Source organism: Microtus pennsylvanicus, chromosome 5 (assembly GCF_037038515.1).
Source record: "Microtus pennsylvanicus isolate mMicPen1 chromosome 5, mMicPen1.hap1, whole genome shotgun sequence".
NCBI lineage: Eukaryota > Metazoa > Chordata > Mammalia > Rodentia > Cricetidae > Microtus > Microtus pennsylvanicus.
In genome coordinates, this window is record NC_134583.1 from 47,563,602 (window position 1) to 47,582,301 (window position 18,700).

General features: G+C 40.4%; 1 protein-coding gene and 1 long non-coding RNA gene across 3 annotated transcripts in view; one reads left to right on the plus strand and one right to left on the minus strand.

Annotated features, from left to right (window-relative positions):
• Positions 1 to 4,352, minus strand: part of LOC142849534 (interferon-induced very large GTPase 1-like) — a 17,918-nt gene extending 13,566 nt beyond the window's left edge. Inside the window, exons 1-2 of one of the 2 annotated variants that reach the window (XM_075971816.1) lie at positions 4,060 to 4,157; positions 1,394 to 1,593 (exon numbers count right to left, since the gene is read on the minus strand). Coding sequence is in view for 1 of the 2 variants with exons in the window: in XM_075971815.1 (XP_075827930.1) it covers positions 4,060 to 4,159 (100 nt within the window). In the remaining variant the exon portion in view is untranslated. Of the gene's footprint in view, positions 1 to 1,393; positions 1,594 to 4,059 lie in introns of both variants that reach the window. The other variant, XM_075971815.1, reaches the window with a different exon arrangement.
• Positions 4,163 to 16,108, plus strand: LOC142849535 (uncharacterized). The gene is made up of 3 exons (XR_012910585.1): positions 4,163 to 4,552; positions 4,679 to 4,938; positions 15,730 to 16,108. It is a non-coding gene; the product is annotated as an uncharacterized LOC142849535 (long non-coding RNA).
• The last annotated feature ends 2,592 nt before the right edge of the window (positions 16,109 to 18,700 follow it).

Consider the following 18,700-nt stretch of genomic DNA (forward strand, 5'->3'; position numbering starts at 1 on the left):
CCTACATGAAAAATATCAAGCAAGAAACACATGTTAAGGTAATCTAAGCAGTCTAAGGTAATCAGCAAATAATAAAGATTATTTCAATAATTGTTCTATCCTGATGAGTCCAAGTTTTATACTAACAATGTATTAGTTAAGTTATGAGAGGAAAGTAGGTATGACTATCTAGTCTTGAACCCCATCAAAGACCTGAGAGAGTAAATAATATTACCTGAGTAAGCAGGAAGTGAAAGCAAACCATTTCAAAAATGGTTTAAGAAATGACAGAGACAGCTGACTTCCTGGGCAAACACCCAAAGTCTCATTTGTAACACTGAGATCATCAAATTTGGCCAAGGCCGAGGGTATTTGACACAGCATTTTCAGAAGCAGGAAAATTCGCAAGACAGTCCTAACCTATGTTGGCAAGGTTTGGCAATTATTTTTGCGTGTATCTTGCTGCAAATATTGTCAATAGTTGAGGCAAGGGAAGTTCTTTGCCCACAGGCCAGTCTTGCTAAGAAGAAAACAAGCTCCAAGTGCATCCACCATTCTCTTGGGAATAGACCAGTGCTGCTGGGAGCAATTGTGTCTCATGTCAGTAGAATCCTGAGTTATTTAAATGCCATATTCTTTAGGTCTTTGAAGTGCTTGAATATTACCTATCTATGTGGAGCACATCTATGTGCTAGAGAACCTGACTAGCCTAACTATAAGTGTGACAAACATGGATGACTATTAACCTGTAATTCTTAATACCTATATATCTTAAAGACTAAGGCTTCACATAATCAAAATAAACAGTGTTTAAACAGATGTACACCAAATTAGAACAAAGACCTCATAAATGTAAGATCAGAGGTAGCAATATATAGTACATTATGATATATATCTTAAATTGTTTCAATATGCAAAATATCTTAAGCAGAGGTAGAAACATACATACACACAATAAGATAAAATAACTTTGCATATGTGCACAGATATTATAAACAGAAATAGAAACATATATAACATAACAAATGCAATTTAAACTTATATCAATATACAAATTGTCTTAGAAATATAATTTTACATATGTAAAATCTACAAGAATCAATACCAATGTAAATTGTCTATAACCAATAGTTCACAAGTCTATTCGTTATCCATTCCGATCAATCCCCCCTCCTTTTTTAAGGATATTATATGAAGTATCAAACTAATAGCAGCTATGGCTAAGAATCTATATGTCCCAGGTAGGTCATATACCTCTTCTAGAATTTCAACCATGGTAGAAATAAATAGGTTTGTAAATTCCTGGATGGTGACATTATCTGACATTATCTTGAGAATAATTTCCAAATTGCAAAAAAGATATTTATTTATTGACTGATTGATTAATCTAATATTTAGTTATCAAATAACTTACCTCAGTTGAAATCCTCAAAAAAATGTTGTAGGTGTAATAATATCGACTGACCAGCAGGTGGAGCTGGTTTCGGTTAGCTGGGTCAATTGGCTAAGGGTTTAAAGTATAATAACGATGTTGACCAGCAGGTGTTGCAATTGTACCGCCAGAGAGGTCCAGGGACACTGACGTTAGGTCTTCTTGTCCCAATGTTGCCCAGCCTGTGAATTTATAAACAAAACTTCAAAACCAAACTGAATGGATATTTGTTAAAGAAAAAGGGGAAAAGGTGCTCATGGGCAGAGGGAGTCAAGGGAAGCCACGGGAGCCACAAGGCAGGAGCCATATGGGAGTGACAGCAGTCTCAGGGGTCAGGGGAAGCCACGTAGGAACTGTGGTGAGGACAGAAAGCTAAGGGGGGCGGCATAGTGGGAGCACAAGTGGAGCCCAGTCGTTTGGCTTCTGGCCACATGGACGTTGGGCACCAGGATATAGGCATAATTAAAGAACCCCACAAGAACCCAGAATAAAGGATAACAACTGTTTATTTGGGGAACACTAACAATAAGAAAACAGCTGTGATCCTTTACTCTGTCAGCGCTGGAAGCTGATGCAAAAACTCAAGACCACCAGCCAAGAGAGAGTACAAGCTTCTCGTCCGCACTTATCAGTCCACACATAGTAACTCAGACCACATCCTAACGCACTGGTATCCAAAAGGCTATTGGCTCAATGAATTCTCACAACAAAATCAAAAAAAAAGAAAGAAAGAAAGAAAGAAAGAAAGAAAGAAAGAAAGAAAGAAAGAAAGAAAGAAAGAAAGAAAGAAAGAAAGAGAAAACATAAAATGTTTTATGTTACTCCAATATCTTTGATATACATATAAATTCTTTGATTAAATTAATTGGCATGAAATTGTTTTACAAAAAATCCCCATGTACAAATGATAATTTTAAGATTTTCATCAAGGTTGTGATACATACAAATTGATAAACACACCTACATAAACATTTGTCAAATAAGTTTTTGTTACTTTTTATTTTTTTACAATTAAAATTTCAGAGGAAACAATCCCACAACATTAACATTAATTATGTAGGTAAGCTTACTTAATACATTTCTTTTAAAAAGTTATTCAAGTAGTGATGCTAAACAAGATCTTAATAAATATTAACTAAGAATTGTGAGTTTAATATGTAAAAACTATTTGCTACATGGCTGTGCCCTCCCCTCTTAAAAGAAAGTAGACAAAACAGCTTTCTCCCCAAGTTTCTTATCTTGGCCAATTTAAGACCATAAAGACAGAAGACTAAAAAGAAAAAGTCTCCAGGACTGCTAATGGCTTTTGCTTGAGTTTCAAATACACCTCCCTATGCATCCATTTAAAATATAGATATCTTGTTAATAAGCAAGAGTTTTCTAAATTTTGTCAGCTCAAATATATATAAGGGATATCAAGTAAAATGAAAGAGATAAAATTTTATGAATGCAAATCTTATTTTAGTAAGGAGAATAAAAGCATAATTTAGGATGAGAGAGTATTTGATTTGTAGATTTTATTTTAAGGTAAAAGATTGTTCATAAGTAAAAAAGGGACATGGAAAAGCTGAAAGTTAACATGTATCATAAAATGGTTTATAAAAGCTGAAATTTGGAAATGGTATATTGAGTCAGTGAGACGATTCAGTGGGCAAAAGCATCCAAGGACCTGAGTTTGGTCCACAGAACTCCTATGCTAGGTGAAACAGACTTTCACAAGTTATGCTCTGAACTTCCACATGTGTGCTCTGTCACATATATCCCCAACACACACACACACACACACACACACACACACACACAAATCCATAGACACTGTTAAGTAAATATGAAAGTATTACTGATTTATAAAAGCTTCCTAAAGGGCAAGTATTTAATATTTTATCAGAATAACTGTGTATGTTTTGTAATTAAGAAACTAAATCTGAAAAGAATAAACATTTGTTTTAAATTATTTGCAAGATTTATTTTAATGTCATACAACTAACTCTATTCATTCTCCCATGCTGTTATGACTGACAGTCTGGGTGCTCAATAACCACAGGTAGAGGCTCAAATCAATGAGGATCTGCAGGCTAAAAGGAAAATCAATATGCTGGCCATTGCTCCCAGGTCACCAGATCACCAAGGGAGCAGCGGAGCGGGCACCTCTAAGAGTGTCTTATCCCTCCAGCAAATCAGCTGTCTTCCTGATCATAGACAACAAAGAGAGAGCTTCAAAGACTGGACTGTAACCAGAGCACACTCCACATAATGATGACCATCACAGAAGAAAATTTTCAGTGTTTCCAAGGAAGTCATGGTCAAAAAGCCCTTGACCCTTCCCAAGACATTACACAACTGGCAAAGAGATATTAAGAGCCAGCAAAAGAAGGCTGAGGGGAGGCAAATTTTACCTCTCAGCTTTCTGAATACAGCACTGTTTAAATATTTAATTTCTGGTTTTTTGTTAATTCTTGGAGGTGCCATGGACTAATGTGTGGTTATGGTATAAACTTTAGGTTCTTTCTGGAAACATGGCAATGTTAAAATCCCATCTGTGGCTTTAACATGTCACACGAGTGTCTGTGATTTTCATCACTTCTCCTTCTCCTCTAGCTTCTGTGTCTGTTGTACTTTTCTGTCCTCCCATTCCCCCTTTCACTTACTTGTCTTCTTGAAGCCTAGTTCCCGCCTTCGGGTTGCTGCCCCAGAGAGAAGTGAGAGTAGGTCAGGCTCCTTCCTCGAGGCTGCCAGGCTGCTGACCATCAATGAGGCTCAGATAGGGCTCTTTGAGGGCAGAGGCTCATTTCCCCCTGAGGCTGAGGCACCTCCCCTTTCCTTCCTGTTGAGAGGATTTGTTCATTTCTTGCTTATATTTGTACTTGTGTCAAGAGCATCAGGATCCCTTGTGTAAATTCTTGTAATTGAAAACTTAAAAATGGTCTGAGGAAGAAACTTAAGGACAGATTTATTGGACTTTTAGAGAAAACAAAAACAAGAATCCTGGGTGTCAGTCTTAGAAGCTGCCAAGAGGAGGTGGTGGGTAAGAGGAAGTGAGTCATATGTTCAGAATCAGAGCTTTAAAATAGAAAGCATGCAGGCTCAGAGATGGTCACATTGTGTACCCCGGTAGGGGCCAGATTCTGCCACCCATTCATGGTAAGTGAATTAAAGGAGTCAAGTTAATAGCAAAAAGCAGAAAGGGGTTTTATTCAATATGAGCATATAGGGAAGAAGCATAAAGATGTTCAGAGACGTCTCACCCTATCTTTGTTGTCCTTACAGAAAGAAGGAAGAGATGCATAAGTAAGCAGTCTGGCCAAGGTGTGGTCCATGGCCTCATTGTCTCAGTCCTGGTTCCTCCTGTAAGGTCACCTGCAAGCAAGTCACTGGACATTGTACTGAAGGACTGTCTTAATCAGACAAGTTAACCTGTTAAGATCTGCCCTAGGAATGGTCAACAGCCTTCTGATGGCAGCCCACATAAAAGAACATGGGAGAAGAAAAGTTTTACCTTCTGCTGCCTGCCTTCATTCTTTCTGGAGGTTTGTCTCTTCCTTTGCTGTCACTGTGGCATTCTTTTGCTGATATTAGAACCAGCTTCTTCAGGATTCTAACATAAACCTATTGCCAGCAGACCTCTAGGCCCCTAGCACCATACTGAATTTCTTGAGACATTTATCCTTACGGAATAGCACATTTACTCAACCTTCTGGTCTGAGACAGTTATTGTTGGAGTAATCAGACTGTATCACATGAACCACAATTTACTATGTATTCATTCTATTGGTTCTGATTCTTTTTCAGAACCCTGGCTAAATATAACACTTGACAATTTATATATCTTTCTCTGGAAGACAGCCTCTGCTTCTGCCTGCAAGCCTTCTCAGGAGCACACAATGCCAGAGACAGACACATTTGTGTCTTTCCATCGTGTCAGAATTTATTAATAACAAAAATTCATAAGGTTCTCCAGTTTCAGGGTTATAATTTGCCAGGTAATCCCAACTATTTTGGTTATTTGATAGTGGCAAATGAAGGTTCTTTTATCTCAATTTTAATTGCTAAATATTAACTCTCATATCACACGTCTCACAGTACATAAAAAGTACCTTTTTATGCAGTTTACACAATGAAGTTGTGTTAAATAGGTTACAGCAGAGTTGAAGAGGTTGGAGAAATGGATTGAGAAAAATACAAACAGAGTCTGTATTGATAAGATAAGGAACCCAAACTAGCCATGGGGAAGTCATGGTCCAGGGTCAGGTGGAAGTCCAGCTGCAAGGGGAAGAAGCAGGAAATGGTGTACTCAGGCCCATCAGATGAGCATGTGATTAGGTCACATCAACAGCAGGGGACCAATTGAAGCTCAGTCCCAGGGAACAGTCATAAATCTGCCTGTTGGCCCCTGATGCACACAGCAGTTGTTGGATGATAGGTGGGTTTGGAGGCTACTGTGATAGTGCTGGGTTCCTGCTGTTTTATCGTGAAGGAGGTTTGCCCTCTCCTTTGTTTGACAAGTTCTTGGCCTGGTGTCTGCAAAACATATTTAATACAGACATGTGCCCACGTTACAGTAAAGAATGGTATCTACCTATGGGTGAATACATGTCAGTGTTTTCTCATTTAAGAGTTAGTCCGATGGGGCTAATTAATCACCTGGTCAAGGAACTATTTCCCCCTCCCAGGAAAGTGGATAAAGAGATAGAAAAAGATAATTTACCCGACAATCTTGTCTATTTTCCATAACCAGGATGATAGCTATATGTTTTTCTTTGGGTTCACCTTCTTATTTAGCTTCTTTAGGATATCAAATTATAGACTCACTGGCCTTTATTTATGGCTAGAAACCAATTATGAGTGAGTACATCCCATGTTCCTCTTTTTGGGTCTGGGTTACCTCACTCAGGATAGTGTTTTCTATTCCCATCCATTTGCATGCAAAATTCGAGAAGTCATTGTTTTTTACCGCTGAGTAGTACTCTAATGTGTATATATTCCACATTTTCTTCATCCATTCTTCCATTGAAGGACATCTAGGTTGTTTTCAGGTTCTGGCTATTACAAATAATACTGCTATGAACATAGTTGAACAAATGCCCTTGTCATATGATCGAGCATCAATGAGGGCAGCTGAGAAGCCAAGGACAATGGCTGGGTTTTGATCCTACTTCATGTTCTGGCTTTGTGGGAGCCTAGCCAGTTTGGATGTTCACCTTCCTAGACCAGGATGGAGGGGAAGGACTTTGGACTTTCCACAGGGCAGGGAACCCTGACTGCTCTTCAGTCTGGAGAGGGAGGGGGAGAGGAGTGGGGGAAGGGGGAGAGGAGTGGGAGAAGGTGGAAATTTTTTTAGTGATATAATATCCTTTTCATTCTCAGAATTCCAGGCCCTGGTGCAGGAGCCTAGAGCCAAGGCCATACAGTTTCATAAGTTTGTTCCTTTACTGAGTTACTCAGAAATGTGTAACTCTTCCTTTGCTTCTGTCTGTCCCTTTTGCGAGCATGCTTTCCCTTATGCTTTTGACTTCCCTCAGCTTCTAAAGCTCCCTTCCTGCCATGCTGCTGCTTACCCACCATGTGGCTGACCTCTGTGCAGCATAGCCTAAGGCATGGCTTTTTCTGTCTCCGCTCCAAGATTTACAGGTTGTCTGCCCTGAGCTTTTTTTCTTTTCAATTCAAATAAAATTGTCTTTGAGCTTCCTTTTGATCCATTCTTAAACTATTTTATTAATGATATAAAGAACCCCAAGAGGGTACCCCAACTTCAGTGTTAATATCTACAGTTTCACCTCACCTTGGTTAGTCTATAGAGTGTCCTTCTTCCTACTCCCAGAAACAGTCCCTTCCCAATCTGTGCTGTGTGGACGGTGCTCATTGAATAAAAAAAATGAAGACATGACCCTCCTATGTATTATGGAGGAGAAGATTCACTGCAGTATGTGGGAGAAAACAGACAGAGGCATCTGACTGAGTCCAGACTAAGCTGGTCTATGAGGGTTGGTAAGAAAAGAAGAAAAGGAAGAGGAGGAAAAGTACCTGTGAACCTAGAGAACAAGAGGCAAAAAGACTGTGTGTCCCAAATGGCTTAGATTATACAGGGAAAAGAAGCTGGGGAAAGGGAAAAAGAAGCTGGGTGGGAAAGATTCAGGGTAGGGGGTGGGGTTGAGAAGTGCTGAGAAGAGCCAGGACTCAGAAACAGTTAAGATCCTGGAGGATACTGGGGGAACCTGGCAGCATATCTGCTCTGATAGGTTAAACAGGCTCCCCAGTTAGCGGTTTGTCCCGAGTTTAAGACCTTTTACCAGTCACAAAGTGTTGTTTACTTGTCCTCCCAGTAGTGCAAGCACCTTCTATTATTATTATTATTATTATTATTATTATTATCATTATTATTAAAATGGAGTAGAAAATTGCTTGTAAAATGAACTCTTTCAGGAGAAGGCATAGTATGAAAACCCCATGCTATAGTTGTTTTATTTCCATATATTTATATGCTTTTTTTTCTATTTACTCTTCTCAGATAATTCCAGTTGACCAGTGAACCTTGAGTAAATAAAGGAGAAAATACCCCATGTTCTTTCCCTTTCTGAATGATTTATCTGTTTACTTCCTTTCAAGTCTTGCATTAGTGTTTCTGTGCTTTAATAGTTACATGTTGTGATATAATATGAGCTAGGATCTGTCTTATACACCCAAGATTTCAGAGGGTGAACAACACTCTGCTGATGATGCAAAACAAACCAAAACCCAACTAAACTAACAACAAAACAAATGTTCTTACCTCAAAGGGAATACGATAAGTTATTGTGTAGCTAAACATGAGTGACAATGGCCCAGGGATGATTCAGCTTGCTTCAAGTGTTAGGTTACAATATTGTAGCAGTTCAATTAAGCTTTCACAGTTATAGAATGATGAAAATCATGAATTGCTTCACTTCTCCACACATTGACAGAAACATGAGTGACCATCAAAGTGAAGGAATCGCAGCACTGGGCCTCATATCCTATCTGATGGCATTTTTTAATCTTTGTGTTGGTAGAAGCTAGGGGTTTGCTAATGATTTCTGAAATACTTATCTCATAGTTGTAGGTTTGTTAGGTCAAATACAGAAGTAGACACAAATGACTAGGGGACAGGATAGCACAAAATAACTTGACATACAGCATCCCCACTCTCCAAAGTAAATAAATGGAGCTCTAATCATTCAGCCTTGGGGAAAACTTAATGTAGGTGTAGCCTCCTCCACCAATCCTTCCCCTGAAAACTTCAGCTAATATTTCCTCTTATCTTTTAAGCCACCCTTGCCCCTCTCCTGAACAGAGACGTTCAGTTTCATTTCTCAGTCAAAGCCCATTTCTCAGAAATGTTCATTTTTAACCACAAGCAAAAGTAGTGTTGTCAACCAGCTGCATGTCTGTTGGTTAACCAATGTTGGGTTTTTTTGCTTGCTTTTTTGCTATCAATTCCCAAATTTGTACTCCATTTGAAACTTTGAAGTAAGAAGATTTGGTAGCACAGTCCTTTTTTTCTGTTATATTTGGAGCATTGTGGAAGCTTGCCCAATCCTAACACTATTGTTTGTGGAGGTTGGCGTGTTATGTCTAGTAGAGCCAGCATGAAAGGTAAAAGTGTTTTGCTCCATCTATCCCAGGGTGGGCTGGGTCCCAAAGACCACTTCAGACAACAGCTGTGCAAATAACTAGACCAAATGCTAGTCAGAAGCAAGGAGGCTTCTCCTCTGGTGACAGCCAAGTACCTGGCACATGTTAATTCCACTGGTTGAGAATAAGACTACCACCACAGTTTAAATTCAGATTGAAGCCATACTGAGTTAATATAATACTGGCCAGGTTAATGGGCTCTGGGCCAGGTCTATACCTAGTTTTCCAGGAAATGGCCCCAAATCAAGTTTTTCAGTGGCTTAAGTGTTTCTCATCAGGTCCAATCAGGGGCAAGCATACATCCTGATGTACCTCTAGCATATGTTCCAATCAGGAGCAAGTATACATCCTGACATATCTCCTGCCTGCTAGCCTATGCCCACATGTGGTCCTACAGTGAAGATGGGTCAAATAAGCTTCTTTAGGGGATGTTGTAATAGGAGAGCTGTTGAGTCTGAACTCACTTCCTCTTCCTCCCAGCATTCTGTTCTGTTTACTCCTCCCACCTATGTTTTAACCTATGAGGCCAAGCAGTTTCTTTATTACTTAACCAATGACCTTCCTCCATCAAGGGGAGTGACCTATGACTTGATATCTTGCATAAGAAATAGCTTCCAACATTTCAGGAGCTATCTGTCCTCGGGCAAGGGGCTTGCAGATCAGAGGCTGTCATTCTGTCCTCAGTTCTGGCCTTCTCAACCACATATAGACTTCTTCTCTTTGCTGCTCCATACTTTTGAGACTCTTTTCTAGTGAAAAGAGAAAATGAAATTTAGTTATGTGTGCATACTCATTCATTAGTTGACTTGGCAAGATTGATCTAGCGCAGGAGCCAGTGCCTCTTCAGATGAGTCAAGGTTACAGCTTCTGGTAGCCTAACTCTTCCCCATGGACTGTAGTCATCAGTCTATAGGCAGCTACATCTCAGGTATCCCTCGTTTTCTGTGCCAAGATTATATAACTTAGCTTCTTGCTGTCATTGGGCATTTTCCTCTGCAAAGAGTTATATGATGCTGTAATTCTTAATAAACTTGCTAAACATAGGTGATTAGCTCAAATGGGTCCTCCTGGTCTCAGTTATTGCTTTTGTTTTCTTTATTTCTCATTTTATCTATTTCTCATCTCTGGTCTGTCTTCCCACTCAACATCTTGCCTTTTGGAACTCTTATTCCTGTCAGTTCAGGATATGCATCATCTGGGCATGAGTATTATGTACTGAAATGCTAGTTATACATAATGAATCAATGACCATTTTCAAACTAAACACATCTATGTAAGTAAATAATAGGGTCAAATGTCTTCTTTTTCAGGATATACTTTATTATTTTATGTGTATGAGTATTTTCACTGCATGTATATTTGTGTACCACATGGCTGCCTGGGGCTTACAGAGGTCAGAAGAGAGCATTTAATCCATTAGGAATGAAGTCACAGATGGTTCTACACCACCACATGGAAACTGAAACTGGGTCTCTGCAAGAGCAATAAGAATTCTTTCTTTTCAATATTTTTATTGATGCTTTGGGAATTTCACATTATGCACCTCAATCCCATCCATTTCCCAGTCCCTCTGTACCCACCCTTTGACCTTGTAGTGTACCTCCCTAACGAAACTTAAAAAGAAATAGTAAGAATAAAATAAAAATAAGAAAAAGTTAAAATCACAAATAAGAATATTGCTGGGAGACTAAGTCCTAATTCCCCTTGGGTCTGATGACCTGGGACAAACATATGACGTCTTAGCGAAATGAAGAAATTCTGACCACCTGTTTCAATCAAGTGAACGATTGGACAATTTTTATTTATACAATTTCAATGGTTTGTACGAACAGTTTCACAACCAAATTGTTACCCTGAGTTTATATAAATGGTTGCAATAATTGCCAGTTTGTTTCTTTACCTTATTAGTCTTCTGTCCCCCAGCTTTCCCATGGGTAACAATTACCCAGTTGATTTATAGCTCTAATGTTAAAAGCATATGCAGCATTGCAAGCAGCAGAAGGAATTTTTCTAAGAGGGCACACCTACAGTAAGAACTGTTTGCCCATCTGGCGGCATTTGCAGTTACAGTGTCATGCAAAGGAAAAGAAAGCTTTGCTTTGGTGAAATCTAAATTCCTACAATCAACTCATCAGCCAAGGCTAAATCAATTCAGTCTTCATTCTGTACTACTCTGTCTCCTGTGGAGGAATATCAGGCTTTCTCCTATCATCTTGTAAAGTTCATAACTTAAAAGCTTTTAATAATTGGCAGTTTATTTCTTGTTCTCAAGTACCCTTCCTCTCAGCTTCCTACAGGGTTGGCACCTACAGTATTGACCCAGCTATAGAAATGAGAGTTTGTGTGTTTCCAGGTTTCTGCTTCATTCCCTACTTCTAGACTGTTTCCGATATCTCTTGACATCATCTACTATTAGCATTTCTCTTAGACTCTTGTGGTTAAAATTATTGCTCCAAAACAGTTATGCAAATTTGTAATGTTGTCATGAACTTCTGTGATTCTTTCAGGCTAGTCACAGTGTGCGTTGGAAAGACAACATTCTGTTCATAAGAGTCTGAATTCATGGTCTCACTTGAACCATCAAAGGCTTTAGAAGCTGAATCAGGTCCACTGTATATTGCTAACAACATCCTCTCTGGCTCACCCAGAGGAGAGTCACCAGAGGGAAGTTTTCCGTATGTAAAAGCCACTTTATCCACAGTTCTAAGAAAGTGAAATAAGAAGGCAGCCAGCAAGAGAAGCAAAAAGAGCAGGTGTCTCATTGGTTCTTGGGGTCATGCCCAGAATTATGCAGCATACTATCCATCAGCCTTGCCAAAAATTGGTTAAATTCTCCATGAACTTGCCACAATGAAAATTTATATGTGCTATTCTCAGGTTCCCCGAATAAATAACATGGATGCTGGGAGAATATTAATTTAAAATTATCAAAAATGAAGAAACAGAAAAGCAAGCAAACAAAAGAACCCACTTTACTCCTCTGTCTTTCCTACATCTTCATCTCCTCTTCATTCATCTTAGTGATATTGGGTGATGTTATTTATTATGTACTATACCCTTTAGTCCAAACAGGTTTTACTTGCAAGTGTCCATTGTTTAGTTAATGTGCTGTTAGTCAGGCTCAAGGCCTCTGGCATCTTGTGTACCACAAATACTGGACCCTCATTGAATATCTCCTCTTAGATGTCCTGCTGTTTCTCCAAGAAACCTGTGGCTGTTCTACAGGGCTAGTTCCTGTACATACTGTAGCAGGTGATAGATGGGATGGATAGATGTTGGAGAGTGCTAACTCAATGTCCCTGATGTGTGCCTGGGTGGTCGTTGAGTTGGTCAGTCTAGGCCACTGGGACCACTCCTTTCAGTGAGGTGAAGGATGGAGCCAGACTGCCCATGCACATAGTGCAGGGTTAGGCCAGACTTCCCAAGTGCAGGGGCCATCTGGGTCCCCTCTCTAAGGGTCAGTAAGGTGTTATCTCTCCAGTGATCTGATGATGGGGTGGTGGCAAGGTGGGGGTATAGCTCACCCAGGGCCAGTGAGGGGCAGGCTCGCATGGCTCTTGTACTTCAACACATGGTTCAACATATGTTTCAACTCATGGTTTGTATGGGCTGCTGTGGTAACAGACATCAACACAGACTCCAGTTGCAGCAGGACCAGGGACCCAGAAATGGCCAGCAGCAGCAGCAGCTTGGACCCTGATATCATCATTTCCCTGGGTGGTAATGCAGGCCTCCTTTATTGGCATGGGCCCAGCAAAGGTGTGGTCCCTGGACTGCAACATGGCCCCAGTTGACAGCCCACATTCTGGGCAATCACACAACTTTTGATAGTAACAGGCATTATGCATATAAACAAAGACCCTGGCCATGAGAGGACCATGGACCTAGACACAACATTAGGCTGCAGCTCATGCCCAGAAGTCACTATGTCCCTGGGTGGGTAGCACAGGATGCTCAGATCTATATGGCTCCCTTGGATGCATGACTCAAGCACCAGCAGGGTTTTAGGTGTTGGCCCAGACATTGGGTATCTACACAGAATTTGGTGGCAAAAGGAATCATGGACATTGACATAGACCCTTGTTGCAGTAGGGCCATTGACTCAGATACGGCCATGGGCTGCAGATCAGGCCTCAATGTGTCCACGGCTCCAGGAGACAAGCAAGCCACACACATTGGCATGTTCCACACTGCCTTCGCATCTTCAAACCTGCCTCTCTCCATAGGGCATGAACCAATCTCATCATATATTTGCTCATAAAATGGTGCCTGTCTGTTCGGTGCCTTGCGATGCCAGACAGGCCCGGGTGGAATTAAAGCCAGTGGCCCCAGGCAGGCGTGTGGGTGTCCATCTCGGATCCAATCCTAACGGTACCAATCAGGTTATGGATTCTTCTACTTTCCCAGGGGAAGGCTGCCTCAGGAAGACTTGTAAGAATCCACCTCTAGTTTAGTCATGGTGTCACCTAGTGACCCATAGATCCTTCAGCAATGAGTATTCTTAACCAGTGAACCAACTCTACAGCCCCTAAAAGAACACTACTACAGGAGTTGAAGAAGCTGCATCATTTAATACTTTGAGAAAATAATTTCTTATTCTACTGAGGTCATATTTCTAAGACCAATTCAGATTGGCCCTCTATCTAAAGAATTCCTTAAAGTTCGGTCACTCATACTCCCTATTATGACCCTTTGAACAACTTCTTTACTTTTCAACATTCTTGTATATTCTTATATTGCATTGTCAGTTACCACTGGCTTGTTAACATTTTGGTAAAACATATATAGATAGAGATATACATGTAGGAGTTAGAAATAGAGACTATAGATAGATAGATTTATCTATACATATCTCTCTGTGTATACATGTGTATGTGTGTATGTATATGTTTCTAAATATGACCTGATCAGTTTGTACAATGTTATTCAGAGATGACAATTTGGTTCTGGGTAACTTGCTCAGTTAGCGTTACCCAAGACATTTATATTCATATTATTATTTGAAGCTATTGCGAAAGATGTAGTTTTCCTAATTTCATCCGCAGTCCTTTTGTCATTGGTAGAAGAAAGGGTAATAATTTTTTGCAAGGTAAATTGTATCCAACAGCTTTACTTAAAGTACTTATGATTTGTAAGAGTTTCCCAGAGGAAATTTTAGGGCCACTTACATATACTATCATATTATCAGCAAATAAAGATACTTTGACATTTTTCCCATTTGTATCCCTTTGATCTCCTTCAATTGTCTTATTGATCTAGATAAGATTTATTATATTGAATAAGTATAGAGAGACTGGACAACTTTGTCTTATTCCTGATTTTAGTGGAATTGCCTTGATTTTCTGTTTCAATTGATGTTGGCTATAGGCTTGCTATAAAGTGCATTTATTATGTTAAGGTAAGTGTCATGGCAGCTCAACAACAGAGCAGATCACGCCTTTAGGTCCCTCTCATTAAACTTAAAGTCCTTAACTTTTTTTCTCACAACACATGGCTATGTTTTCGCCATCTTGGCTGAGAGCCAGGTCAAGTGACCAAGCTCTCCCAGTTTTACCCTACCTTCTCACCCTGTTTTCACTACAATCCTTCTGTTAACCCTGTTACATATGTTTTGAGCAATGACATGTCTCTGATAGGGCCAATCAAAGTCATCCACGTTGCCCAGTTCCTGTTCACTCTTCCTATGCATAATAATTGTTCATTACATCTCATTTCAGACTTCAAAACCATAAGTCTCGTATTTTAAAGTGGTATGTACCTTTAGCCGTTCTCTATCATTGTCAGTTCTGCCACTAATCTTATATTACAAGCAGTTTTTTTTCCTTCTTTCTGCCTTTTTACAAATGTAAATCTTACCTGTTAAATTGAGAGCCAGTGTGGTCAAGCTCAGACCCAACTTTCCAAACAAATTCTATACTATAGTTATACCTCATAAATAGCCCTCAACTGCTCAGAGATCTGGGGGATGTGATATTTAAATATTTAATTACTAAAACCTTTTCACAACAAAAAGAGGCAGGTTGGCTCCCAACAGCAGCACTCTGATCCCTCCAAAGAAGACAGAAGACACACCCGCAGAACAATGTCCTTCTGCAGTTAGCTTCGACTGCCAAGTGCTGACCATTGGACAAAACTGCCTTTTGTCCAAACTAAAGACCTCCAGACGTGGATGAAATCGCTGGAATCGACAGCCTAGCTGCTCAGGTCAAGGTAGGCCTGTCTTCCTACAGATTTCTTAGCCCACAGGGTCTTCTGGAGCCTGCACTAAACAGTAAAGGTTAAATACAACCTTCAGCGACCATGGAGGATCCAAAAAGAGTAGCTCTGGGTGCCAACCAAGTATGTTCTCTGACATTTTTTTAATCAGTAACTCAAGTAAAATCTTATACTTCTCAAAGATCCCTGACAGTTTGATCGCTGAGAGGTTTTGCCAGGTTGAGGTTTTGCCAGGTTACCTCACCAAACAAATTTCAAATCAAATTTATCTCTTATGCTACAGTCGTTATATGTCTAAAACTTCTGTTTTCACAAACCCAAGGAGTTCTTGTGAGTTCCAGGGAGCCGAATTAAGGAATCCATCTTAAACAGGTCAGATACCCCCTCAATTCCCTGGTCCAAAAATTCTTTTTTTCCTTAATTTAACTTTGTTCTTTGTTCTGCCAATACCTTAGGGGCATCAGACATTCCCATGCAACAGACACCGGTCAGAAGCAAAGAGACCAGCTATGACAGAATGTGGCCAACACACAGCCTTCCCAGCGCCCCCCCAAAGACAACGCCCACAGGTCAGCATGAAGCGGTCTTGAGAATTCGTCGCCCCAATTCCGTTAAACTGTGGTGTCTAATCTCCTGCTTTTTATTATAAGGAAGACCTGGGAATGTTATGGTTTCCTGTCTCTTAAGAGACAAGCCATGACCACTCCCGCTACCTTTGACCTTCCATAGCCATCTTGGTCTCTCTTCTCTTGCTGCCCTCCCCTCCTGGAGCATGCATGTTGCCGCTTCTCCCCTCTATTTTTCTCTTCTCCTTTTTCTACTCTCTCTCTCTCTCTCTCTCTCTCTCTCTCTCTCTCTCTCTCTGCCCCCCCATTACCCCCTAAATAAACATTTAACATGTTTTGTCTGTTCATGTCTCTCCTGCCTGCCAGTTGCCGCATGGAGCGACCAGCTCGCCCCGCCTCCACTTGGGTGACTTTCCCAGGACCCAATGCAAGCTGTGTCTGCCGCTGCGCCGCGAACATTTTAAGAATATAACCTTTTATAAACATAGTTGAGCATATACTTTTGTTGTATGATAGGGCCTCTCTTGGGTATATTCTCAAGAGTGGTATTGCTGGATCCAGGGGTAGGTTGATCCCGAATTTCCTGAGAAACCAAAACACTGCTTTCCAGAGTGGTTGCACAAATTTGTCCTACCAGCATTGGGTGAGTGTACCCCTTTCTCCACAACCTCTCCAGCAAAGGCTATCATTGGTGTTTTTTATTTTAGCCATTCTGACAGGTGTAAGATGGTATCTTAAAATTGTCTTGATTTGCATTTCCCTGATCACTAAGGAAGGTGAGCATGACCTTAAGTGACTTTTGGCCATTTGAAGTTCTTCTGTTGAGAATTCTCTGTTCAGCTCAGTGCCCCATTTTATAATTGGGTTGATTAGCCTTTTACGGTCTAGTTTCTTGATTTCTTTATATATTTTGGAGATCAGACCTTTGTCAGTTGCGGGGTTGGTGAAAATCTTCTCCCAGTAAGTGGGTTGCCTTTTTGTCTTAGTGACAGTGTCCTTTGCTTTACAGAAGCTTCTCAGTCTCAGGAGGCCCCATTTATTCAATGATGCCCTTAGTGTCTGTGCTGCTGGGGTTATATGTAGGAAGTGGTCTCCTGTGCCCATGTGCTGTAGAGTACTTCCCACTTTCTCTTCTATCAGGTTCAGTGTGTTCGGACTGATATTGAGGTCTTTAATCCATTTGGACTTGAGTTTTGTGCATGTTGATAGATATGGCAACCTACTGACTGGAAGAAGATCTTTACCAACCCCACAACAGACAAAGGTCTGATTTCCAAAATATATAAAGAACTCAAGAAACTAGACCTTAAAATGCTAATTAACCCAATTAAAGATGGGGCACTGAACTGAACAGAGAATTCTCAACAGAAGAAGATAAATGGCCAAAAGACACTTAAGGTCATGGTCAACCTCCTTAGCAATCAGGGAAATGCAAATCAAAACAACTTTGAGATACCATCTTACACCTGTCAGAATGGCCAAAATCAAAAACACCAATGATAGCATTTGCTGGAGAGGATGTGGAGTAAGGGGAACACTTAGCCATTGCTGGTGGGAATGCAAACTTGTGCAACCACTTTGGAAATCAGTGTGGCGGTTTCTTAGGAAATTTGAAATCAACCTATCCCAGGATCCAGCAATACCACTCTTGGGAATATACCCAAGAGATGCTCTCTCATACTACAAAAGCATTTGTTCAACCATATTCATAGCAGCATTGTTTGTAATAGCCAGAACCTGGAAACAACCTAGATGTCCTTCAATGGAAGAATGGATGAAGAAAGTATGAAATATATACATATTAGAGTATTACCAAGCAGTAAAAAACAAGGACTTCTTGAATTTTGCATACAAATGGATGGAAATAGAGAACACTATCCTGAGTGAGGTAAGCCAGACCCAAAAAGATGAACATGGGATGTACTCACTCATATTTGGTTTCTAGCCATAAATAAAGGACATTGAGCTTATAATTCATGTTCCTAGAGAAGCTAAATAAGAAGGTGAATCCAAAGACAAACACATAGGCATCCTCCTGAATATTAACCTTCATCAGGCAATGAAAGGAGACAGAGACAGAGACCCACATTGGAGCACCGGACAGAAATCTGAAGGTCCAAATCAGGAGCAGAAGGAGACGAAGCACGAGCAAAGAACTCAGGACCGCGAGGGGTGAACCCACACACTGAGACAATGGGGATGTTCTATCGGGAACTCACCAAGGCCGGCTGGCCTGGGTCTGAAAAAGCATGGGATAAATTTGGACTAGCTGAATATAGTGGACAATGAGGAAGAATGGGAACTCAAGAACAATCGCAATGGGTTTTTGATCCTACTGCACGTACTGGCTTTGGGGGAGCCTAGGCAGTTTGGATGCTCACCTTATGAGACCTGGATAGAGGTGGACGGTCCTTGGGCTTCCCACAGGTTAGGAAACCCTGATTGCTCTTCGAGCAGATAAGGGAGGGTGACTTGATCGGGGGAGGGGGAGGGAAATGGGAGGCGGTGGCGGGGAGGAGGCAGAAATCCTTAATAAATAAATAAATTAAAAAAAAGAATATAACCTTTTGCCCTTAGTCTCACCAGCATTTTTATCATGAATGGGGTTTTGAAATTGGTCAAAGGCTTTTTCTGTGTCTTATGAATTGATCATGTGTTTATTGCCTTTCAGTTTGTTTATATGGTGAATGAGTTTTCTAATTTATATATATTGACCCATCCCTACATCTCTGGGATGAATCCTATGTGGTCATGGTAGATGATCTTTTTGATGTGTTCTTATATTTGATTTGCAGGTATTTTATTGTGTATTTTTACACTCATTTCACACCCATTTTGTAGCCTTATCTTTCTGTTGGGG